The sequence below is a fragment of the Hirundo rustica genome, chromosome 17 (assembly GCF_015227805.2).
Source record: "Hirundo rustica isolate bHirRus1 chromosome 17, bHirRus1.pri.v3, whole genome shotgun sequence".
In the NCBI taxonomy this organism is placed as follows: domain Eukaryota; kingdom Metazoa; phylum Chordata; class Aves; order Passeriformes; family Hirundinidae; genus Hirundo; species Hirundo rustica.
The window spans coordinates 12,607,185-12,632,386 of NC_053466.1; the positions used below are offsets into that span (position 1 = coordinate 12,607,185).

The 25,202-nt window shown below is 46.7% G+C and overlaps 1 protein-coding gene across 5 annotated transcripts; it reads left to right on the forward strand.

Moving 5' to 3' along the window:
* Positions 1-393: 393 nt before the first annotated feature.
* HORMAD2 (HORMA domain containing 2) lies at positions 394-24,354 on the forward strand. 5 transcript variants are annotated; one of them, XM_040081014.2, is made up of 14 exons: positions 469-517; positions 1,129-1,215; positions 2,575-2,659; positions 3,408-3,552; positions 5,058-5,121; positions 6,093-6,129; positions 7,386-7,406; positions 8,079-8,096; positions 9,379-9,446; positions 12,369-12,520; positions 13,097-13,353; positions 13,491-13,599; positions 14,943-15,007; positions 24,032-24,354. In XM_040081014.2, the coding sequence occupies exons 3-14, from the start codon at positions 2,615-2,617 to the stop codon at positions 24,134-24,136; spliced, it is 1,086 nt and encodes a 361-aa protein (XP_039936948.1). In that variant the 5' UTR covers positions 469-517; positions 1,129-1,215; positions 2,575-2,614; the 3' UTR covers positions 24,137-24,354. The 5 variants fall into 5 exon arrangements, with proteins under 5 accessions (XP_039936947.1, XP_039936950.1, XP_058278836.1 ...); XM_058422852.1 differs by lacking the exons at positions 469-517; positions 1,129-1,215 and adding exons at positions 1,056-1,108; positions 2,153-2,194; XM_040081013.1 differs by lacking the exon at positions 1,129-1,215 and having other exon boundaries at positions 394-517.
* Positions 24,355-25,202: the final 848 nt, after the last annotated feature.

Below are 25,202 nucleotides of genomic sequence, written 5' to 3' on the forward strand. Positions count from 1 at the left end.
CCTCCTTGCCTAGGTTATGACACTGGCTCCAAAATACTTCGCTCCTTGTGAAGTCCCTGATACCAGAAAAGTACCAGAGTATTCTAAGAATGTGGATTTGAGAAACTTAAAACTGCCCCTCCTTTGGGACTATGGGCTGCTAATAAACCCAGTATTTTACTATGAAGTGATTTTAAACAGGTCTGATACCACACCACTGCCCCTGCCATGGCCCTGGTTTTGCAGGACCTTGTCCTGCCTGAATTCCTGGGACAGGGCAGAAGATATAGGGACAGGAATAGAGACAGAGACATGGACAGGGATAGGGACAGCTTGAGGGGCAGACCAAGGGCAGGGACAGCCATGGAAACACGGACAGGTCACAAGCCCGGAACAAGGTCACACGCAGGGCAGGCTCAAGTTTCCGCCTCAGGAGTTGGGGCCGCTCCCGCCTCCGCCCGCCCTCAGCACCGCCCACGCCCGGACTCCGGCGGCACCGTGGCCGGAGGAGCCCTCGGAGCCGGGGTGGGTGACGCAGGTACGGGAACCGCCCGGCCGGACTGGGGCAGGCCGAGGCCGCCCCTCAGGGGAGCCCTCAGCGCCCCTAGGGTCTCCCGCGCCTCAGGACGGACCCCCACTGTCCTTCAGGGGCTCCTCAGGGAGCTCCTTACGGGGCCCCTCGGCGCCTCACAGGGCCCGGAGCGCCTGAGGTGATGCCTCAGTGTCTCAGGAGAACCTCACAGCGCTTCCCAGCGCCTCAGGGGACCCCAAGTTCCACGGGGAGCCCCTCCCGCCCGCGCGGGAACCGCTCTCTGCCTCTGGGGCTTCCCCCGCGCCTCAGGGATCCCTCAGCGGCGCCCCTGGCGCTCGGGCTCCTCAGGGCCTCCGGGGGCCCCGGTACCTCACGGTGCTGCTGTGTGAGGGGCAGGACTCGGCCCCGTGTGGACCCCGGCCGGGCCTGAGCTTCCGCTCATAAACCTCCCCCAGAAAAAGAGTAACCCCGTCTTTGGAGCCATGGCTGGTTTTTTCAGGGGCTGTGGTGCCTCACCTCTCCAACATCAGGCACAAGGGGCAGAGTGAGGGCTGCAGGGCTGAGGGTGTCAGGGAGCAGCAGGTTCCTGAGGATGAGGTTTGTTTTTCCTTTTTTAGTACTAATTTGCTGATATTCGGTGATAAGGTGGCTGCAGAGTGTGGGAGCACTGGGGTTTCAGCGCAGCTTCTGCCCTTCCAGCCCTGGTGAGACGCTGATGCCAAAGTCTTGTACCTTGTACCTAACAGCTGGGCTGTAATGGGTCAGCTTGGTCTGGGTGATGCTTCCTCCTTAGTCAATCAATATAAATGTGGTATGGTTTATAAAACATGTTTTCTTATATCTTTGTCTCACCTAAATCAGCTTTATTTAGTTAATAACCTCACGTTGTAATTACAACACCTTTGTCTGCTTTGATTGCATTCTAGTCCTGCTCACAGTGCCTGGGTAAAAAAAAGCTACTTTGCTAAAATATTTAACACGTAAAAAAATTTGCAGGTGTATATTTGTTTAAATATACTTTTATAGCTGTAATCTGTCCTCATTACTAAATGAAGTGCTAAATTTAGCATAAAAGCTGTCACCATGTTCCAATCAGCATGTCTTAATGACTGCCAACAAATGGAAATGAGGCTTCCACAGGAAAAAAAGAAAAGCACAAAAGGTGCAAATGCAGAACAAGGTTAGATCAGCTGAGTTAATAAAAAGCTGCATTAGGTCAGGAGTTAAATCACCCTCTTGTTTGTGCTATTGCTTTAATTGTTACTGGGGAAGTCGACTGGCTGTGGACGCAGGCAGTGGCCCTCTGGGACCCATTCCTGGTGTTTCCTTTCATTAACATCCCCCATTTACAATGAGATGTGGAGATCTCCCAGCAAGTAATTTTTCAAACCAGTTAACGCAGACCTTGTTAATTCCAGCTAATGGAAGTTTTTAATCAGGATTGTCAGATGGTGCTAAATCAAACACCTCACTGAAGTGAGAAACATGGAATATCCAGCATTATTGCCTGTATCAATCAGCTCTCCATTCTGGTAAAATGAGTATTTTCCTCTTCAATCCAAGCTTGTCTAACTGGAACAATTTGGACTCTCCTCTTTCTTTTTTTTTTTTTTTTTTTTTTTTTTTGTTTTACCTTTCAAGGTGTCCCAGAAGAATCATTCCCTTATTCCGGCCAAGACCGATGTTAGTGCATTTCCTGCTTACCCTTGCTAAAATATTAACTGCTATTGGCAGACCTCCAGTTCTTTCACATTCCCCCTTCACACTTTCTAATGGTTGTAGGAATTAACATTTGTGGTTTGGAATATGAGAAATGCATTCTGGAGTGGCACCGACTGACACCAGGTGCAGTTGTGGCCCTGAATTTCAAATACTATTGATCATTTACCAGTGAGCAGGAGGTTTCATGCTCTGCAGGCTCAGTGCCATGGAGTACCCTTGGCTTGCTGTGCTTTACCTGTTCTGCCTGGCAATTAGCTTTCAAACTCTGAGGAATCTCATTCTTGCTTTAATATATATGAGAAATAGCAGTAACTGTGTCTCATACCTTCTTTATTTTTCAGGATTTAGTTACAAGTGGAAGGCGGGTCTTTGAAACACAGGATGGCTACTCAACAGTTACTCAAGCAAAAGAAGAAGCCCTCTAAGGTAAAAAATTAAAATGTGGTGGTGCAGACAGTCTTAGCTCTCGGTTTGGGACTTGGCACGCCTGTGTCTGCAGAGGTGGGAACGCTTTCTGTTGTCTGCACTGTTCTTAGTTGGATTAATTCCAATTCAGCGAGAGGCAGTGTGGGGCTCTGACATGGCTTGTCTCAATGAATGCAGGCTCATTAGGTGTGCACAGAGCTTTATTAGCAGGAAGAACAGCAATAAAGTAATAGAAGAACTAAATTTAGTGCAGTGTCCGCTGCATTGTTCCTGTTGGCTTCACACAGTGTATATTTACTGTAGCTTCAGGTGCTGTTTTACAGCTTAGAGTTAAAATCACTGTTGGCAACTCAGGCTGCTGTCAGAGCTCAAACCAGCAGCCTTTGGTACAACAGTGCTTGCCACACCAGCCCTGTGTGACTTCACAATTAAAACTGCACTCCTTTTTTGTCTGTTAAGTGCCAGCTTTAGTGCAGGGGAGGGGGTGGGAATGTGATAAAGGGGAGGGCACATCCAACTCAGTGCACTCTGCATCCGCGTAATGATGTCTGATCTATTGATCTCTACCCTTAGATCATTTAATCCACCCACCTCAGACATGAGTCTTCCCTGCCTAGTTTAAATACCAGAGAAACCTTAAAATTACATTTCTAAGTTACCCTCTTCCCACCTGCTGAGACTTGTTTCTAAATACGATCTGTGTTACACTTCAGAAGGTGCTATTTGTGGCATTGCCCTGCTTTTCCAGGAGGCAGTGCTGTTCCCCGAGAGCATCAGCACAGAGCAGCAGTCCCTGGTGCTGGTGAAAAGGCTCCTGGCCATCTCCATGTCCTGCATAACCTACATGAGGGGGCTGTTCCCAGAGAGCTCCTACGGCACTCGCTATCTGGATGGTAACACCTCCTGTTTGTGCTCACTACATTTTACCTATAATCTGCCTTACTTGTTATCTTCTGGCTGTGCATGTGGGTAAGTTCACTTTGGGTGGGAGTTGGCTACAAATTCTCAACTCTTCTCAAGTCTGCGTGCAGACAGAACTTCTGATAAAGAGCATGGAAGACAACCTTGGGCTCCTGGCTTCTCTGTTGGTGTTCCTCTTGGTTTGGAGTCGTTCTTTGGCATTGCCAGCCCCAGGAACCAGGTCTCAGAGCCAGGAGAGCAACTTAAAACTCAGAAAGCTTTTTAAACATTTACTCTTATTGGAATGTTTTATTTTCTTTTGGATCTTTGAACCCATGAGGTTGACTTTTTTAGTTTTCATTGGGAGGCTGAAATTAGATTTGTTGGTTTTCATAGAATTGTAGAATGGTTTGGGGTGGACCTTTTAAGACCATCAAGTCCAACCCTCTGCCATGGGCAGGGACACCTTCCAGTAGACCAGGTTGCACCAAGTCCCATCCAACCTGACCTTGAATATTTCCAGGAATGGAGCATCCACCTTCTCTCTGGGCAACCTGTACCAGTGTTTTACCAACCTCATTGTAAAAACTGTACTTATGTCTAATCTAACTTGTCCCTCCTTCAGTTTAAAACAGTTTCATTTTTGGATTTGGTTTTTTTTTTTCATGAAAACTATCTCAAATGTGCTTTAGGAATCAGAACTTTTTAAGGAAAAAAAAAAAAATCAAACTCCTGTCACACGATCCCAAGAATTAGTGATGCTTTGATTCATTAACATCTTTGTCATCATTCAAAGTGTGAAATGTCTCCATGCTTTTCAATCCGTTCCATGTTGTCCCTTGTTGCCCTGAAACATGTTCACGTGTACTTTGTAGATTTGGTTGAGGGCATAGAGCTCCCAAATGGGTTCTTGATCCCCTAACCCCAAAAAGCCACTGGTCGTATGTCAGGTCTGTCTAGTGCCTTTTTGGTGGTGTTAACATCTGGCCTGCTCTTGTCTTCAAGGGCCCCTTGGTTGAGTCCTAAGGTGTTTTTAATCCCCCTTTTCACCTGTAGGACAGGTGTGCCTTTTGCCATTCTGAATGCCTGGAAGGACAGGTAGAAGGAGCTGTGTGAAAAAGCTTCACAGAAAGTTTATTGTGAGTGCTATCATTGGGACATCACTTCACATGGACGTTGGTGAAGTCTGAATGAAGAAGGGAAGGTGTTAGGGAATGGTCGAGGAGGGAGGAGAGGAGGAAGCTGCTGATCTTTTGTGATAAAGCTGTAACTCCATCCCTTCTTCTGCGAGAGCTCAGGGCTTCTGAGGAAAGTTCTGACATTTGCAAACCCAGCAATAAGCCCACCTGAGACTCGGTGGAAACCCAACATTTCCGCTCAGGAAGGACCTTCAGATAAAGCTTGTATCCAAAAAAGGGAGGATGGACTAGCTTAGTTTCAATGTTTGCCCAAGAGCTGTGATAAGGATTGTAACTATGTGCTAAATCTGATTTTGCAGACCTCTGTCTAAAAATTCTCCGAGAAGATAAAAGCTGTCTGGGATCATTGCAGATAGTCAAGTGGTAAGTGAGTAACAGTGAAACCAAGACAAGATTGTGCTGAGTAGGAGACATCTGCCCCTGCATTCTTCTCCTTCCTGAACTGGAAAACATTGTGCCCTGGTGCCAGGGGGCTCCCGCTGCAGCTGGGAGTGCTTGGCCCCCCTGTAAGCAGGACAGAATTAGTGACTGAGGTCATGTGAGTTCAAGGTCTGTGGAAGTGTTGGCTGCAGTGAGGTCATGGTCAGGCCCCAGAGCACATGTGGCAGCAGAGGTGCAGAGAGAGGGTAAAGACTGTCATGAGGTCCTTTCTGTTGTGTTTAGTCTTTTCTGGTTTCACTTTGATAGGGATTCTTGCACTTGTTTTTCAGTATGTACAATATTTTTTCTCTCTCTCTCTAAGAATCCCACAGTTTTCTTCAGGAAGTATTTCACAGTTGGCATGTTCCCAATAAGCAGAAAAACTGTCCCTGACGTGCTAAGGAGATACCTTGCTGCACATCCGTTGACTCCAAAAGCAAATATCTGGCCATTGCTGCTTCATATAATATTTACTACTTTGAGAAACTCCATTACTGTAAACTCTGCATCAGATAACAAAGATTTGCAAGACCAGACACGTTCAGATTGAGCTGAGCTCTGTACAAGGCTGATGGGAAAAGAGCCATCAGAGCTCTGGCTGGGGAACTGGAACAGAGCGCTGAGCAGGGACACAGTCAGAGCCAGCCTTTGGCCTCCAATCCTTGTCTTTGTCAGGATTCAAGCAGGCTCTGGGCTGACACGGTAATGCCCCAGAAGTATAAACAATGCACAGATGAAGAAAGGAGAATGCTGCCTTCAGGTCTGACCTGAAAAGCACTTCACAAGCCCCAAATGTCGGTTGTGTTGTCCTAATTCCAGAAAAAAATGCCCTTTAACCCACTCCTAATGAGTGTGTTTACAGATCAGGAGATAAGTGTTGCTGGTTAGTATTAACATGTTTTTTTCCCTGGCAGGATTCAAGGTTGTTTTGATGCTTTGGAGAAGCAGTATGTAAGTGTGGTTTTTTTCACTTTTTTATTGGAGTGTCCTATTTCTTAAAGTAAGAACAAAACTATCCTTCCATTCCTGCTGTGTTTCTGTTGTGATCTTCGATGCACGTAAGAAGTTTACAGCTGTGGGACAGGGGAAAGACCCTGCCCTGAATATGAGATTTGGGATTTTATGCCTTGAGCTCAAATCCTGTCCACTTCCTCTCAACTCTCCCATCTGTTATGTGGGAACCAGTTTGCAGCCTGCAATGGATTTCCCTTAGTGCCCTACATTTGTGGTCTTTTATGTTTGAGAGACCCTGCTAGGCAGAACTGAGATCTGGATCTCCTGCCTGTTTTTGTTTTCTTGAGAGGTTCTGTGCTTTTGCTGGTCCTTCATCTCCTTTTCCCTGATCATTCCCCTTCATCTCATCTTCTCTAACCCTCCTGGCTTTTCTCGCAGGCTCAAAATTTGTCCCTTTTTTTTCCCCTTAATTCACCAAATAAGGTATGTAACTGCTTCCAGGACAAAACCAGCTAGCAAGTGCTCATATTCCTTGGTGATTCTCACATTAAAACTCCCTGCACAGGAAAAAGCACCAGTTGCTGTCCTCCATGTCAGCACTGTTCACCAGCCCAGCTCCTCCAGACCAGTGGAGCCCTGATTGTTCTGGTACTGATGATCCGAGTGTTTCTCAGACATCAGTGCAGCTGTCAGTGCGCACAAGATAATTAACAATGTTGTGAGCACAGTTTAGTGCTTGCTGACAGCTCTAGGAGGTATTTAGCCCTTTGTTATTTATGAGAGACATAAATTAATTGTTTCACAACGATTAAGGAAAAACTGAGGGATTTAATGCATGTTTTAATATTGTTTTTAAGGGCAATCACATGTGTAATTCCTTGATAGAGCATAAATTAAATAACTTTGGGGAAATTCCTAGCAGGAAGTAAATATTCGTGTTCAGTAGGGGTGGGTGCCCTTGTAAAGAATTTTAAATCAGTATTTGGGGATTTGTTTGAAAGGAGTCCCAAGGGAGATCACTGAGCATGGAGTTGTTTCTTGGGGAACTGTGAGTCAAGCCAGGCAAACTGGCCACTAGGTGTTGCTGATGCTGTGCTGGGAAGAATCTGCAAAAGGGGTTTTAATTCCTGGTTTGTTGAGTGTATCTATTCCTTCTCCCTGTGTAGGCAGTCAGGGTTTGATAGGACTTGCTTTTCCTTGACCACTAAGGTTAGATGTTGATTCTGTGTTTTGTTTTGATTTTCCCTCCTTAGCTACACGTGGCTGTCCTTGCAGTAAGTAAATGAATACAAAGTGGTTTTCTCTCCCCTCCGCTGCTTGAGATAGAGTCAAGGTTGTGTCAGCCCATTTGTGCCTTTTTTAAGGAGAAGCCAAAACGTGTGTGATTTTTAATAGAGCTGTGACCTTTTTTAGATACAGTAAATATGGAGTTCAAGGCTGCTTGGGAATGCTTTTCTCAGCATGTCAGACTTCTGACTGAGGCCTTATTTGTGTCCTTTGCATGTGATTCTAATCATGGAAGCTGCCGTGTCCTCTCCATTTATCCCTGCAAAAGAGTCCTCCTTATGAATCTGATCCTGGAGAAACCACACTCTGGTGGTTCCATAGGCAGCTGTTGGCCCCAGCCCCCTGCAAAGCGCCAGGAGCTTTGCTCACCATCTGCTCTGTGCATCATCTGAGCAGTTAAATCCCAGGCATCAAAAGCTGCCTGCGGGGATTGGAATGGGAATTAACCCCATTCCTCCAATATTGCACACGTGTGTCTTCTACCTGTCTTTGAAGTGGTGGGTATTGACTGCTGATAGAGGAAGGCTCTTTCCCAGCCATTCCTTTCTCTGAACCCACACTAAAGATAGCACAGTCTGCTGTAAACTGAAAATATCCTTGTTAGTCACTGGTTCAAGTTGTCCCAAGGAAAATGCCCTCACTGTGCTTTCTTGTAACAGATTTACACCAGTCCTGAGGTAAGAAAGAGTCTTAATTAATCTTTGAGGCAGCTGAAGACATGGGTGAGTACATTCGTATTCAGAGTGGAGTGGAGGCTTAAGAACTACCCTGACATAGCTCCTTGGTGACCCCATTTCTGTTCCTGTGCCTTCACTCCGGAGTGCCAGCTCAGTGAGCTGCACTGTGATCAAACACCCGGCTGAGGGCCCACCAGGGCCTCAGGCAGGGATGTTAGCAGACAACTAATGGGCATGTTCACAGTTTTGTTTTAGTTTCCCAAAGAGAAGAAATGGGAAGTTCAACATTACTCATTTGCAAGCCACCTTTTTACGAGCTCTGATGAAAGTAGCTGGTTTGTCATGCAGAGAGGTGTAGGACAGGAGTCAGGAATCCCTCCAGACCTGGATGGATGTGTTGAGTAGTGCCTGTCCCCGGCCTCTTGGTGTTGTGTTTCTGTTTGGTTTCATCTGGGGGGTGTGATCCAGGAGTGAGGGTCTGCACCCATGCTGGAGATCAGAGAACAGCTTCAGACCCTTTCTGTCTGAGCCTGGTTCCAGTTCTGCTGCATGGCACCTCAGAGTCTGGGGACAGAGCAAGAGCTGAGCCATGCCAAGGCTGGCATTTGCAAGGAAGGCTCAGAGTTAAGAGCTCAGCTGAGCTCCTACTAATCGACCTCATTGTCTCCGGAAAAAGTGAATTATAGGCATGGAATTGGTGTACAATAGACCCTTTCTCTTGGGGGGAAGCTGTCTGTTCTTCCTAATTGTTTTATTCTCTAATTCTTTTAAATGGAAAATCACCCACTATTTTTGTCTGCCTCAAAAATTCTCTGAGACCGGTAAAATTCAGCAATTTTTCCCCATGCAATATTGTTTGGATTTCCCTGTGGGAAGAATCCTCCAGGCCCTTGTCCCCATACAGAGCACAGGGCCAGGCTTCCACGTGACACTGGTCACCTGTGCAGCTTCCCAGTTCTCCTTTAGCAAGGGACACTGGGAGAATCTGCCAGCTCTGGAGCCTTGCTAGAGACTGAAGTTGGAGAGTCAGGCCCACGGAGCAAATGGAAGGAGGAGGCAGGAAGTTTGTAAGTCATGATTCTTTCAGTGCTAGGTAAGATGTGGCTGCTAAGAGAACTTGCCAAAGTCTGTGCGAGCAATAATAGAGTTAAAATTGTCAGCATGTCACTAAATTAATACTGTGCTGTGTCAGAGAGTGTGAAAGGACTCTCCAAACTCAGGACACATCTTGTTTCTCAAAGTGATCCATTTCTGCTTCTCCTCTCTCTTGTTACATCTCTAGACAGTCACTGAAATGTATCAGTTCAAATTCAAGTACAAAAAGAAGGTGCCCCAGATGGACATCAGCAGGTAAGGATTTGGCTTGATTTCTCAGGGTTACACTAAAAGTTGTGTTCTTGAAAATTAAGAAGCTGCACTTTATGACTGCCCAGAGGGGTTGTGGACTCCCCATCCCTGGAAGTGTCCAAAGCCAGGTTGGATGGAGGAACCTGGTTCAGTGGAAGGTGTCTGTGCCCATGGCAGGGGGTGTAGCAAGATGACCTTTAAGGTCATTCCAACTGAAACCATCCCGTGATTCTGTGGTTTGAGCAGGTCCAAGTCATTAAGCAACTGTAAATACCATCAGAGTTGAGGATATTCACCTTACAGTGTATTAACTGCTAGGAGAATGAGCTGAAATGCTCTTACTGAGCACCATGAGGCCCTCAAAGTACACCTGAGCGCAGGACAGTTGAGAGGAGTGGTGCCTCATCAGGGAGGTGATGCAGAAACCAGCCCTGTTGTTGAGCTTGCTGCTGTCTCAGCTAACAAAAAGTGTTCGTGCACTTCCACCAGACAGCTTTGTGCTTTCAGATGAAGCTTGCTCAGGTTTGAGCCCTTTCACCATGATTCTGTGCCCAAGACTTTTTTTTCCCTTGAGCATTTGCATACATGTGTTCTGCTTGAGCGGCCCTGCGTGGGTGACCTGAGAGAACTTTCACTTAGGATGCCTGAGCTGATGGTGCAAAACATGTGGCAGGAAGTAGCAGCTTTTTACCTGTTTTTGGCACTCTTTGTCAGATACTTAAAGCTGTGTTTGGTGGGCTGTAATCCTGTGGCGCTTCAAATAAATACTGTGAAAGGCCATTGGCTATAACCAAAGCAAAGAAAAATAATTAACCTGTTTTTACTTTGTTCTGCAGTTGCCACTGGTGAAAGATGGATCTTGGAACCTGCCTGGACAGCAAGAGAGCTCTGCTGTCTTGTGTGCTCCTCAGGAAGCTCCTCCCCAGCACTCCTGCCCTTAGCTGCTCTTTCTCTAAACCCATCCGAATAATTTGTACCATAAGGCAAAATTATTTTCTTTTGGACAAATCTGAATTATCTCTGGAGTGACCTTTTTTGGCTGTGCCCTCCATTTCTGCTTCGAAGCTGCTGTCCATTGTCCTCACACTGAGGGGAAGAGGAACTCTGGGATTGGAAAGATAATAGATAGTTCTTGAGTACTTTGGGATTTTAATCAGCCTGACTCATTAATTCCTAGAAGTAAGGACAGTCCCCACATGGAGCTTGGGTGTCCATTGTGTCATCCAGGGAGAGGCCAAGCCATCTTCCTGTCATGTTTGAATGTGCTCTGAGGCTCCAGAGCCTGTGGCATTGGATTCCTGGGCTGTTTCCTCGGGGACTGGCAGTGCTGTGGCAGGCTCATGCGTGTCCCTGCAGTCTTTAATAATCCAGAGTTCTGGCACAGATCAGGGAATTGTCATCTGTGCTATCAGCACCTTCAGCTGATAATGCTGCCTTTTACACCTGCAGCAGCTGTTGTCCTGGACAAACTTGGAGTTAATCACTCTGGGAGAGAGATTTTGCGGGGCTGCAGCATCACATCCAAGGAGTAAGGGGAACCTTTCTCCTAAAATGGTCCTTGCCTTATTTTAGATGGATTTTGGAGGAGTTCCTTGCCACAGGTCCCACTCCTTCCAAGGTTCAGTTCCTTCTGCTTTTTAACTCCCTCCTGCATTAAATTCTCAGTGTTTTTCCCATATTGAAGCAGTGCTTGACCTGTTAATTCCTATGGACATCTCATTCTTTTTTTTTCTTAGGAACTTTGCCATTTCAGATCTGCTCATCCCACAGTTTGTAAAGCTGATAGACGTTCCACCTTAGGCACTGCCAGCATTTTCCTCTCATTGTATGTTTCTAAACATGCAGGATTTAATCGAGGACCCCATCTAATACCACAGAGTTTGGACTTCATGATCTTAGAGGTCTTTTCCAACCTAAGTGATGCTGTGATTCCATACCTTGGGAAGTCAAGCTGTTCCACAGCCACCTCATTTTCATGCCCCAAAGAAGCTCAGCTGGAAGGGGGAATCGGTCTTAATTTGTTTCTTTCTGAGGTTCAGTCAGGTTTATTCTGGGATATTCTTAGGTTAAATTTTTACTGCTTTTGATGCAATTTGGGGTGATTGTGTTGGGCATCCTCCAGCCTACGTGTAATGTCAGGGGTCTTCCAAAGATGTAGTGAAGGAGTTACACATCTTTTTGACCCCTTCTTTGAAAGTTAGGGAAGTTCAGGTCCCTTAGTCACACAGTGATTCATCTGCTCTTTCTGAAGTTAGCTGGCTGCTCTGAGTTGCTCATCTCATCTACCTCAGTTTTAATCAAAGAGGAACAAACTCCTCTGGAGTGCTATTCATCCCACTCATGTCACCCATGGCTCTCTGTCTGGACTGCTGGCTTGGAGCAGCCAGCTGACATTTGGATGGGTGAAGGAGGTGAGAGGAATGCCCCTTCATCACTGCTGAAAAATGTGCCTCTGAGCTGCTTTTTCTTACACGGAATTGAGTGAGAACATGCAATTCACTTCTCTTCAAAAACTGCAGAATGGACTTGAAAATAACCCCTGTGATGAATTGGCTTTAGATGGGATCCTCAACTCATTCCTCTCGTTCCTGAAATTGCTTAGGCGAAAGGCACTTGTTTTATGGTCCTTTGATCCAATTTAATCATGTTCAAACAAGTGAGTCATGACATTTGTATAATGGTTGCCCCAGCTCTGAAGTCTGTTCAAATGTAAATGCCAGGCCTCTGAGTTTGGAGCGGGTGTTCTGCGGATGCCACCCCATCCCTGGAGCCTGTTTCACTTCCCTGTTTATCTGGGAATTACATAGAGACATTGTAGCTTTCTCACTGGTGGATTCAGACAAGTCAGTGGGTGCTCTGTGTGTGTAATTGGATCGTGAATATTCATGACCGAGGATAACAAATCCATTATTCTTCTGATTGTAGCAACCACAGGGAGTTTGTGGCTGGGCTGTGCAGCAAGGATGTCAAACAGGCCAGCAGGCTCCTGCTCCGGACCCTGTACCTGCTCATGCAGGACCTCGGGCCGCTGCCCAATGACATCACCCTCAGCATGAAACTCCTCTACTACAACGATGGTAGGTGGAGAGCGGTGTGTGCCTTCGGGAAGAATTCCATCAGTCTCTGTAATAAGTGTGAGCCCTGGGAATAAAATAAAGCTTAGAAAAGGTGAGATGGGAGAAGCTCTTGGCTGATAGCACTGAGAAATGGTGTAACACGGTAAATCTTTCCAGTGCACAGGGGTGGCAGATGTTCTTAGGAAAAGTTTGAAATCCATATAAGAAATACAGCTATGTGGTGTGAAAGGGAGAAATCCTTCTTCCCTGGGTTTTTTTTTTTGAGCTTGTTTCCTTAAGGAACAAGCAATGTCAGGTTTTGCTCCAGCCTTTTAATGGTATTTCAGCATCCTAAAGTAATTCTTTTTCTTTGAGCTCCCTGATAACATTTGCTCGGCTCATTTTACGCTTTGTATTCTGTCCCTTCCTCCTAAAAAAAAAAAAAAAACCAAAAAACCAAAACAAAACCAAAAACCTGGAATATTTTTAGTAGTCAGTGTTACTCGGAGCTGCTTCATAACTGTTCTTTCTAAATCAGCCTAAGGAGAGACGGAACTCAGTTCCCCTGAGCTCATGGAGTTCCCTCTCCCTGTGCAGTCACTCCCCAGGATTACCAGCCCCCTGGCTTCAAGGACGATGGCAGCCCTGGTGGCCTGCTGTTTGCTGGGGATCCCGTGCACCTGAGGGTGGGCTCAGTCTCCACTGACTTCCACCTCATGAAAGTCAGAGTGACAACTGAGAAGAAGAGGGTGAGGAAGTCTGACAGCAACCTGATCCAGAAGAGTGGCCCTACTGAGATCTCCCACCAAGGGCTGGACTGCGAGGAAGAGGAGGAGGAGGAGGAGAGCACAGAGGTATAGAAATAACTCTTCAATTCTCACTGGAAGAATAGATTTTATCTAGCAAAAAACTCCTTAAAAGAAAGTGGATTTACCACCTGGGTGTATTTCTTAGGTTATATTATTAAGACAAAACATCATTTGCTTTACAGAATCACCCTTGCCCTGTCAGAGCAGATTCAAATGAGCACGAAGGGGGCAAAAGTGACACCCATCCAGGCAGGAAAACAGAAGCATCTTCTTTTTGCCTTGAAGATACAGGTAAATGAAAGCTCAGTTTTAAAACTGAAGGAGCTTCTGCTCCTGATTGTATCCCAGCATAATGCACTCCACACAATGTCCTGGTAAGGTCTTTCAGTGCTGTTAATAACAGTAGGCTATTTGAGACATTAGAGGAAATGGTTGTTTCCTGTGAGAGTGAGGAGGCCCTGGCATAGGTTGCCCAGCAAAGCTGTGACTGCTCCTGGATCTCTGGAAGTGTCCAAGGCCAGGTTGATCCAGGCTTGGAGCAGCCTGGGACAGTGGAAGATGTCCCTGCCTGTGGCAGGGCATGGGACTGGATGGGTTTTAAGGTCTCTTCCCGTTCAACCCATTCCCTGATTCTGTGATTCTCTAATATTTAGATTTTGGATGAGCAGAGTTTGTCCGGCTGTTTGAATTTTGTGTCAGAACAGACCGAACTGTAACAAAGGGCTGGTTGATTATGCTTGGTTTGTTAACAGAAACATTCAATTTTGTATCAGTATCTTTACACTTCTTTATCTCGACAGTTTTTTTGAGATATGGAGGAAATGCCCAGATCATCAAAACCGAGTTACATTATCTCTATGTTCAACAAAGCTCTTTTCCTTTAGCTGTTACAGTTTGGCTTTTGCTGATAACTTCCATGGGGGAAAACATACATGAAAATAGATGAGGAAAAAAGCCTTTTGTGTGGCTTTAATCAAGCCAGCCTGTGCTATACCATGCTGTGTTTGACCTTCGAGGCTCTGGGATATAGACTGTGGAACAATACCATCTAGTGACAAAATGGTAAATAGCATTCCTGGGATTGCCGGGCAGTGGGCTAAAGCAGCTTCCCTGCCTGTGAAACCACCTTTGCGGGTCTTTCCCCTGCAGATTCCCCGATGACTAATAAGGAATTAACTCATCTTGCCACTTTTGTTGCTCTGGGGATTTTAACAGGATCCTCCTCCTCTAAACAGCTGCCTGATCTCATGAAACTGGGGCACTTCGGACACCCCCTCAAATTTTACTGAAACTGTCTGAAAGGTTAATAAATATTTACCAGGGGAGATCTCCCCTCCTTTCCCCCACCCCTCACACTTAGGGCATGTCTAGACATAAGCTTTGTTTTCTTAGATCCAGGTTAAAAAGGAGATCATAATTGCTAGAGCTGTTTCAAGCTGATGTTCAGATGACACTTCATGCTGAAATGTCTCTTTCTAGGAATAAACTGCCACTGTTGGCAGTGTCTCAGAGCAAAGCTTACACAATTTCATGGGATTTTTGCCTCAGTGGTTTAGTCAGGCTTCCAGATTTTATTTTTTTTTTTTTAAATTAAGCACTTTGCAGCTGATTTTGCTTTGCTGTTTGTGTTGCAGGTAGGAAGAATAAGAGGGGAATAAAGGAGATGGACAGAATGCCTTGCTCAAGGGCATGTCAGCAGGTGAGGAAGCTTTAGTGGTTCTGAGATACTCCAGGCACAGAGGAATTCACTGTCATGGACCATTACATCATCCATGATGACACAAAATTCAATAACATTAGTGGATTTATCATTCAGGGTCACAGTACATAGAGGCTACAGAGTAGCAGAGGGATGTAAACATAAGCTGGAAGCATTTAGGAAGAAGCTTTGCATGATCAGTTTATTTCCTCCACCCAGCAGCAGAATTTGATTCTGTTCTCTGCAATTGGTACCTGTGAGTAACACACACAGACTAAGCCTTTCTCTGTCCCAGCCAGGCTGGTTTACCTGTGGGTGCTTTTGGATTAAGGTTCTGAAATCACCACCCTATTTTAGGTTTGAAGGGTGTATTTTTTGCCTAATATGGTCTTCACCTCTCCCCTCTTGCTTCCAGACTTTCTTTACATGTGAGTCACAGGTAGCTAATGAATCCTATCCCTTTTTGGTTACCCCTCTGGGGTAGGAAGAATTATCCCCTGGAGGTACTGATCTTTTTTGATGGTTGTTGGAGCAACCCAAAGAATTAGGATAGACCAGGTAGGTTGTTTTAGATAAGTAAAAAATTAATCCCACCCTGAAGGCTGCTCAGAATTAGGATAGACCAGGTAGGTTGTTTTAGATAAGTAAAAAATTAATCCCACCCTGAAGGCTGCCCAGCCAAAGCCTGAGTCACCATCAGAGCCCAAACTCATGGGCATGTGGAGAGGTTTGTTCAGTGACATGGCAAATCTCTGAAAACCACCAGACCTGCCACTTGATCCTCCTCCCATTCAAATTAGCTGAGGATCATGTGAGCTTGAATGGTCAGAAACTGCATCTTTACAGGATAAGTTAACGAGAGTAGGAAATTGCTACTAAAATTTTCCCCGCCTCTGTTGAAAAGAATCCCGGGGTGTCTAACCCAGACAGCAACTGCAGACTGCAGCTCACCCTGTCATTCTAAAGGCATCTGCGAGGTATTTGCCTTGACTCTGGATCTTAGAAGTGAACTTCTGTGCCTAGGCTGGTATTTTTCAAACTTTAACCACATTTTTTTTTCCGTGTCACATCCTCCGCTTTCCTTCTGATCATTGTTTATTCTGTCGTCTGTGAAAACAGGAGCCTTTTTTGTTTGCAACTCATGGTTCCCCCACTGATTCATGCTCTGACCTTCTTTTGGGGCTGTCACGATGGCCAGCAGAGCACCAGACACCTCTCTCAGCATGTGCATTTCATTAGAATTCGGTAGCCGGAGTGAGAGTGTCTGAAGGTGGTGGAAACAGCATTAGTTGCTGAAAAATGGAAGAATCACTTTATCCATCATGTGCTTCCAAAGACTTTAGAAAAAAAAAAAAATAATCCCAAGCCTTGGGAGATTCTTTTCTTAATGTATTCTTTGATGCTATTTTTAAAATCTCATAGCTTAGAAGCTGGCTAATATTTTACCCAGTTTAGGGAAAAACAAAGTCAAGCCAGTAGAATCATCACTGTAAAGCCTGCACTAATAAAAATTTGACACTCTTTTCCATATGAGAGGGACTTTCCCTTATTTTCTGAAGGAAGTGGTTAAAACAAATGACCATTGTATCGTCCATGTGAATCAGGAAGCCGAGCTGGTGGGTGAAGTTTGTCCTAAAAAATGAGGAGAAGCTGGGATGGATGGGAAATCTGAGTTAGGTGTTGTCTGACAGGGTCAGGTGTAGGTGAGATGGGGAGGAGCAGAGCTGGTGAGGTGTGGATGTGAGCACCTTGTTGCCAGCCAGACACTATTAATAGTGTTTTCCAGCTCTTGGGTTGGGGTGGGAATGCCAGAATTTTCTGAACTAACCGGAACAATTTGGAGTGTCACAAAAAATTGCTGTCTGCACGAGGATTTGATATTCAAGAAGTTCTGAGTTTGAAACCGTTACCCACGGTCACAAGTTGCTTTTGGAAATGTGGGTGAGCACATTTCTGCTCTTCAGCTGGAGTGAATCTTTCTGAGTGCTTGGTTACCAAAAATAAAAACTAGAATTGAGTTTATTGGCCATTATCTTGCTGACCTAGAGCTCTTCAGGAAAACCAAGAATGAAAGTATTAAAGGCTTATTTTTGTCTAATTGACATGGGAGAGGCGAAGGATGTGGATCTGCCAAAAGAGAAGCAGCTCTTCCTGCCCAGTGAGAACTGGAACTGGCCTTTAGGAGTGGTCACAGAGTGTCTCTGGCAGAGAGCTTTGCAGGTTGGGGAAAAATTTCCATGTACTTCACTGGCTTCTTATCTGCCATCTCATGATTGATGATCCTCGGGATCAAATGAGAGATTGCCCTTTCCCAGCAGAGCATCTCTGCACTTAATCATCCAGAGTTAGGCACCAGCATGTAAATTAGCTCACCTCTCCTGGCTTCAGGAGCCTTCTGATTGCATCAGCCAAAGGTTTGTCCTCCTGTGCTATCTTTGTGCATCTTCCTTTTTTCCGCTGGCATTTTAGGAGCTGTGAAGAATTGGGGGAAATAGAGAATTGCTGCCCATTAGTTTAACTTATAGAAGTCTGCTGATGAGAATGAGGTCCTGCACTGAATTGGGATAACTTCTGAGTTCTTCAGCAAACTCTTCTATCATCTTGTAGAGAACAACCTTTAATGTCCTTGTCCTGAAAATTGATTTTGGTCAGCTTTGTCTTCGTGTAAGCAAACATGCTGCAGTGGAATGAGTTTGGAATGAAACAGAACTAGAAGATGAGTAAAATCTGACCATGTGAACGCCTCTGCAAACTTTTATCTCCCATCAGGAAGCTGTGGGCTGAAGTTCTGGGGTGGTCCTTGGAGCACAGTCTCAGTGCACAGTGAGGCAGCCATGCAGGGAGCCCTGGCTCGCCCTGAGCTGGGAATGGTGTGGCTGTATCAGCACAGCACCAGGCAGCTCTGCCTCCCAAGTTTCTGGTTCCATCAGCTGCTGCCAGACACAGCTCCTGCTGTGGGACATGAGGAGCGCGTTGACACTTGGCGTTGTGTGGGCATCCCAGTGGGATCGGTGATGGCTGAGGCATTCAGCTCTGGGATTCACTGGCTGCTGTAGGCAGGCTCCTGCCATGTGGATCAGCTCTCCTGACGGGAGCTGTCTGCGACTGAGATGTCAGGGGAGAGGTTCATACCTAAGAGTTGTGAATCAGGGCTGCTTTAGGCCTCGGAGGACAGTCTGTCTGGCCTCCAGCTGCTGCTCCTTGTGCGGGAGACTTGGCTACCTGGCCGTGTGCTCTTTCTCCGAGGGATTGTGTGGACACAGACTTTCATGGATGATGCAGTAATACCTGTCTGGTGTGCCAGGGGTCGGTGTTACCCTGATAGAGACCTCAGAGCCCCTTCCAGTGCCCAAAGGACTCTGAGAGAGCTGGAGAGGGACTGGGGATGAGGGCTGGAGGGACAGGACACAGGGAATGGCCTCCACTGCCAGAGGGCAGGGCTGGATGGGAGATTGGGCAGGAATTGTTCCCTGGCAGGGTGGGCAGGGCCTGGCACAGGGTGCCCAGAGCAGCTGTGGCTGCCCCTGGATCCCTGGCAGTGCCCAAGGCCAGGTTGGACACTGGGGCTGGGAGCAGCCTGGAACAGTGGGAGGTGTCCCTGCCATGGCAGGGGTGGAGTGAGATGAACTTTAAGGTGCCTTCCGGCCCAAACCATTCCACATCTCCTGTGCCCTGCTGAGCTGCAGTGCTGTACACAGCTTCTTTCTGGCAGTAAAGGTCAGCACAAGTGTGTTCAACTGCAGAACAACAACTTGGAGATCAAGACCTTTGTTGTCTGATTTTTCCCAGGCAAACCACATTCAGAAGTGCCACGACAGAAGGCAGTTGAAGGATGAAACCTGCCATGTGCAGAGCAATAGGAAAGCATTTTTCTGTGGCAATGTCATTATCTTGAACTTTTGAAGAAGAGAAAAAAAAGCAGCAGGGTTTATCTCTGCCTGTCTATCAAGAGAGCTGTATCTGATGAGAAGTTCCCAGAACATTTTCTTCTCCAAACCAGCTGAAGCTACACAGACCCAAGCAATGAAGAGAGAAAGATTCAGAGATGAGCTTGCCTCTCCTTCCTCTGAGCTCAGGCCATGCTGGGAGGAGTGAGACAGGGAGGTCAGGAAATTCCTGGCTTCTTTCAGTTCACGTCAGATCCTTAGCTGTATCTTGGGGCCATTCATCCCTTCCATGAGTTATCCCTGTCTAGCATACAGGAAACAGTTTCCTAGTGATCTCTGCATGCAGAGGTGAGGCCTGTCACCCCACAGATCCAGGGAGATTTAACCCTTGCACCATCAGATTCCCTGGCAGCTCCCCCAGGGACATGCGGAAGACGTGGCGCTTCCGTGCTGGCTGCCATTCCATGTGTTCATGCCGTGCATTCTAGCAGCCAGACCCTCTGGAGAAATCCACATAAATTAAGGTTGGACACATCTAATATCCCATGAGGGGCTGCTGGGTAGCAGCCTAGTAGGCAGAAGGAGTGTCCATTTTCTTTTTCCCCTCAGCTGCAGAGTTAGAATCAGGATTGTGGGGAGTGATTGTGATCCAGCAATGAGAATGTCCATCATGGAAGTGGACAGTGGGATTGAGGGCCCTGGAGGAGATTAGCAGGAGAGGTGTTGATAATTTTGTCTTCTAAAAGGGATTTTTGAAGCACTTTTTTTAATACTCTGGAAGAATCTGTTCATTAATCCTTAAAAATCTACAAGACACATGAGATGCAGAACGAGACATGAGACAAGAGCGGCACTGAGTATGACAAAGGTTTTATCAGGAGCTGAGGGAAAGGAAGAGGACTGGTGATAGTGCTGTGTAGGCGTGGTTTTCTAGCACAAAAACGTGGCAGCTTTCCACAGCGGCACCACGCTGAGGGTCTTTCCTTGTTCCACCTGCGTAAGTTGGCTTTCACACTAACCAGCGTGATCCTCCAGCACAGATGGAAATCAGGATGGATTCCACTGATGTCAGTGTGACCATGGCACTGGAAACTGGTGGGAGCCAGTGCTGGGTTTAACCACAGAGCTGCCGGGGTCAGTAGGGCCAGCTGGGGATCAGCAGGACCAACTGACCTGCTGAGAGCACAGGGAGAGGGAGAACATTCCTTGGGACCTTGTCCTCTCAGGTGGTGAATACCTCCAAGGCAGGAGGTTCCACAACCTCCCTGCATGACTTTGACCACTACTTGGTTACCCTCACAGTAAAAAACTAAAAAGTTTGTCCTTATGTTTAAATGAAATTTCTTGTATTTCCCTGGAAGTGCTCGAGGCCAGGTAAGATGGGGCATGGAGCAACCTGGGCTAGTGGAAGGTGTCCCTGCTCACGACAGGGGAGTGGAATGAGATGTGCTTTAAGATCCATTCCAATGCAAACCATTCTGGGACTCTGATTCTGTGGTTTCAGTTCACGTCCATCTCCTCTTGTCCTTTCACCGACACCATGATGTGTCTTGTGACCCCGGGATTTTGCTGTGCTTCGGAGCACAGAGCAGCCAGCTGTCAGTGAGCAGGCAGGAATTAGGTCTTAGGGGACCAATCTGAACCAATCCAGGTTGATTTTTGTAAGTGATGAGAGTTTGCTGTGCTGTTGAGTCAGTGGTAGCTGCAGCTGAAATCACAGGATGCCTCAGGTCACGCTGATTAACATCCATGATGATGAGAGTCCCCTGCTCAAACTGTGTTGTCCTGACACCTGAGGGTCACTCTGCCTTATTTCAGCAGCTCAGTCTTGTATCTCAGCCCTTATTCTTCCAGCTTGCTCGATGGAACTGCACTTCTTTTGCCATTCATGTGCTTGTGGATTTGTGGGGATAGTTACAAGGTACCAAACAAAACCCTCCGTGTCCCGGACAAAGGGAGCTCCTCTGAGGGCATAAAATTTGCCAAGTGCCAAACCCCAGCATGGGGCAGCAGGGACAAAGAGGGACACAGCCGAATGCTCTTGTGCAATTTTAGCTGTTCTGCACAGGATGCCTTGGGAAGCAAAACACATGTCAGGAGAGCTGTAAATTTTCTTCAATTTATGCTGGGAATTTTTGGCCGGAATACGTGGGGACACTGGGGATTGCAAATTGCAGAGCACAAAACTGGGTCCTGATTGTGTCTATCTAAGAATAGCAGTGTGGCTGTGGTCTGCTCACTCTGTTTCGTCCACCAGTCTGCCTTGGGAAGGCTTTAATCTAAGTCTAACCTATTTTTAGCCTGATATCTTCTCCAGACAACACGCAGCTGTCCTGTGAGTTTTATGCCAGAAATTAGTAACGCTTGTATGATTCACAAGTTAGCTGTAGCTCCACAGGAAAACTCCTGTGGCAAAATATTGCTTTTTTACACGTAGTCTAACAGGCGATTCAAACTCACTGTGTGTTCATGGTATTACCCAGATCCTGAACTCTGCCTTGGACTCAGAGTCAGGAGGTCACAGAGCTGCTGCTGCCTTTGCTGCTTGCTCTGGCCTTGTCCCACCTGTCAGCATGGTCCATTTTAGGGTGAGGGTGCAAGGGGTGCACCTTGTCATACCTGCTTTTACAGCACCTGGCTCATCCGTAGAGCTGAGGTTGTGTAAGAGGAAAAGCAACATTTTCTCACAGCTTGCTCTGACATCAGTTATTCAAGTGAAGCATCCCAGTACATGGGAAAAATTAGAATTAATGAACTTCTGGAGGCTTTGATTGTATGTTTAATCAATGGGAGGGATTTCCTGCTTCTCACCACACCGTTGGGTAGGTTTGCTTTCTGCTTCAAGTCAAATAAGCACACGTCAGATCTGACTTAATCCCCTTTAGAGCAGCTTTTCTGGAGAAGAAGCTGGAGTGTTTAGTTAAGGATGGGAGCTCAAGTTGGACTTGGGGTCTGTTCCTGGCTCCGAGCTCCTACGTGAGCTTGGGCAGGGACAGGCCAGGACACGTTGGCTTTGGTGAAATACCTCTCCCTGTTGACGTCTGTTTCATTGCATGGGTGAATAGCGCTTCCCTAGAGCCCTCCATGGCTTCCTTGGATGTTTTCACTGCTCATCTCAGGTTCCTGCAAGGTGCTCGTGCTGCCTGTGGTAAAGGGCAGGAGAACTGAGGGGAGCTGGAGTGCAAGCAGCTGCTCATTGTGGCTGTTTCTCCACCTCACAAGTATCCCATCCATGCAGGAAATTCTGGAGGAATAGCAAAGGGGTAAAACCTTCACTGAGTAGCTTTCTGGACTGTGGAGGATCCATTCCTCAGTGGAGGGAATTAAAGCACCAGCTCTAGCTAGGTTTAGGCTAAAACAGAAGGAGAGCTGCCTCACCCAGGTGATGGGGCTGGGAGACTGGGCATTGTGCCCCTGCTTTGTTGTGTGGCCAACAGGACAGGGTACAAACCCTGCAGCTGTGTTAATGCTGGAGAGGTTTTGGATGCAGTGTTTCCTCCTCTGAGCTCTTCACTTAAAAAAAAAAAAAAAAAAAAAAAAAGGGAAGCAGACAGGTTAAAACGATGCCTGGGAGAGGAAGGTAAATAGCTGCCAAAAATGCCAGTTGGAGCAGCTGAGTATCAGGTGAGGAGCTGTAACACAGAGGCACTCATGGCTCTGTCCTCAAGCAAACACACCTTGGGCAGCCTTGGAAAGCTCTGTCAGCCTGACTGTGCAGGATGAGGGAGAGCCTGCCCAGCCCACTTTGGCACGCTCTTGTTGTCTGTGTTTTTAGGGAAAGGAAATTGTACTTTTGCATTGAGCAACATTGCATTGCTCATAATGAAGAGGAGGGAAGAAAAACAATTTGAAACACGATAGAGAGGCGAAGTGAGGCTGTTTCAAAGTATTTTACTGTTAATCCCTAATCAGAGCTATTTCACACATTAGAAAGCCCATTGCTATGCAGAGATTGCCGAAGCCTCATTCCAAGGTCAGATGGAAAGCAAGCCTTGGTGACGTGAGTGGGGAATTCTATAATGACCACATCTTGTAATCTGGAGACCTTGTGCTCATCACCGGGATGTGTTCTGGAACAGCTCTTTATTAACTCCTTGTGCTTCCCCTGCCACAGTTCCGGGGCTCCTGGTGCCTGGCAGTGACACTAGAGGGAGGTACTCTTGTTTGGGAGCAGGAATTCTCTTAGCACTCCTTTCCCTCTCCATTCATCTCGCCGTCATCCAAGTGAACTTTGTTTTGGAGGAGAAGCTCTGTGCCGTGGTGTGTCCCCTCAGCTCCAGGGAGAGAGGCCACATTGCCAGACTGAGCTTCGTCCCTTCTGGGTGGGCGACAACACACGTTGCTCTCAGCAGCACCAGATTATTATTGTAGAAATGCAAATATGTGACATGATAAGGAGGATAAGTGAGTCTGTCCCCTGGCACAGCCAACACTTCAGCTGTCGTCCTGGCTGTCCATCTCCCTGTGGTCTGTCTGAAGTGTCTGTTCCATTGACTCACTTATATTCTCACATATATTTATCGCTGTTTTTAACCTCTTGGTTTGCAGGCTCGGAGTTTTTCTGGGTGAGGTTTGTGTCTTTCTAGAGGGAAGTTAAGCCTTTTGGAAAAAAAGCTTGCTTGGCTTAGTTATTTTTCACAGAGTCACAGGTAGTTTTGAAGCCTGAGATTGACCAGCTCATGCTGAATTCCCTCATGTACAAACAGAGGGACTGTGTCTCCTGAAAGGCTGTGACCACAAATTTGACCTAAGTGTCCCCTTCTTTTCCATATGTTTTGATTATCTGAGATTGATGGAGAAACAAATGCCCTATCAGCTATTATATTCCTCATAGATCTCCTTGCTCCTGGTATTTTCTGTCAGTGATGGGGAGATGGGTCCTGTCCCCTGGCCACCAAACCCATTCCCTGTCCCTGAAGCTGAACCTGTTGCTTGCACAACTCTAACATTCCCAGCTCCATCCAGTACTCCAAGTTTTGATTCCTCGCCTAATTGCTTTTCTGGAGAACAGGATCACACTGAGCAAAGCCAGGAGGATCCAGGCACGCACATGACACTTTTGGAAGCTGTACTTTTAAACTCATGTTGCAGGAGCGTGCCCTGTGAGAATGATCCTGGTTTCTGATGGTTGTTACAGATAAACCTCCTGAACCTTGCCTTCAGCCAAGAAGAGGTAGCAGGACCCGAGAAGAAAAGGAAGGTCAGTGAACCAGAGAAGCTTCCTCTGAACGGCAGGAAATGATATTCGTTCTGACCCACAATACATTTGGAAGGTGTGAGTTTGCATTGTCATCTGACTGGGACAGACCAGTGTTTAACTCTTCCCCATCCCACGTGTATTTCTGCATGTTTATTTGCCTCATGAAACCTCTGGATTGCCAAGAGACAACAAGCAGCAGAACTGTCATGGCATTGTCAACCAGCTGCATTTGTTTGATGTTCTTAAGCTGAGGATTTATTGTTCCACATGAATGGTCTCTGTGTGCTTCTTTCTGCCTCTTTCCCTCACACCCCCTGCCCCTCACTGGATAAATCCCCTCCTCTGGGGCTGGACTGTCCTGTGCCACTCTGTCACCCCTATTTAATGGCATTATTTCCAGATGAACTCTGAGGTATCATTGCCAGCAGGCAGCATGTCTCGTGATCCAGCACATTGTGCTTAACTTCATCCTTTCTGCCGTTTCCGGAGCTTAGATTCTTTTTTCAAAGGGGTCTTATCTCTGTTGAGTGCAGAGATAAACTAATCTGTACACATTTTCTGCTGGTGCTGGATGTTTAGGTTTTTCTTCTGACTCTGCAAGTAGTGTTGCCATGACTGTATTATCAGCTTATTTCTAAACCAGCACCCCACCGTGTGCCGAGGGGCTCAGCAGTTGTGTGATATAGATTGTGTTGCAATGCACCCAGTTTAGAACCTGCTGTAAGAAAGGTACCTGGTGGCTGCAAACACAGGTAAGGAGAACAACACCTGATGAGCATCTGATCCTCAGGGTCTGGAGCTGTCATCTGCTGTGACAGTGTCCAAGATTGGCTGCAGACATCAGGGCCCTTTCTTACTGCTGGAACAGTGATCTTTCCTTGCCTAAAGCTGCCAGGAGATGGGATTGATGCATCTCCCTTCTGCTTTGATTCTGCTTAGCCAGAAAGCTGAAAATCCTGAGTTGAAAGCCAAGGCTGGACCTGCCTGACTGAGCAGAGGTAATGCCCAGACTGAGCCCCCTGAGATGTTCCGCCACCCTTCTTCTCCAGGTAGTGGAGTGTTGGATTGCAATCCTACAGGCAGTTGTGGAGCTGTCCTTTGGCCCACA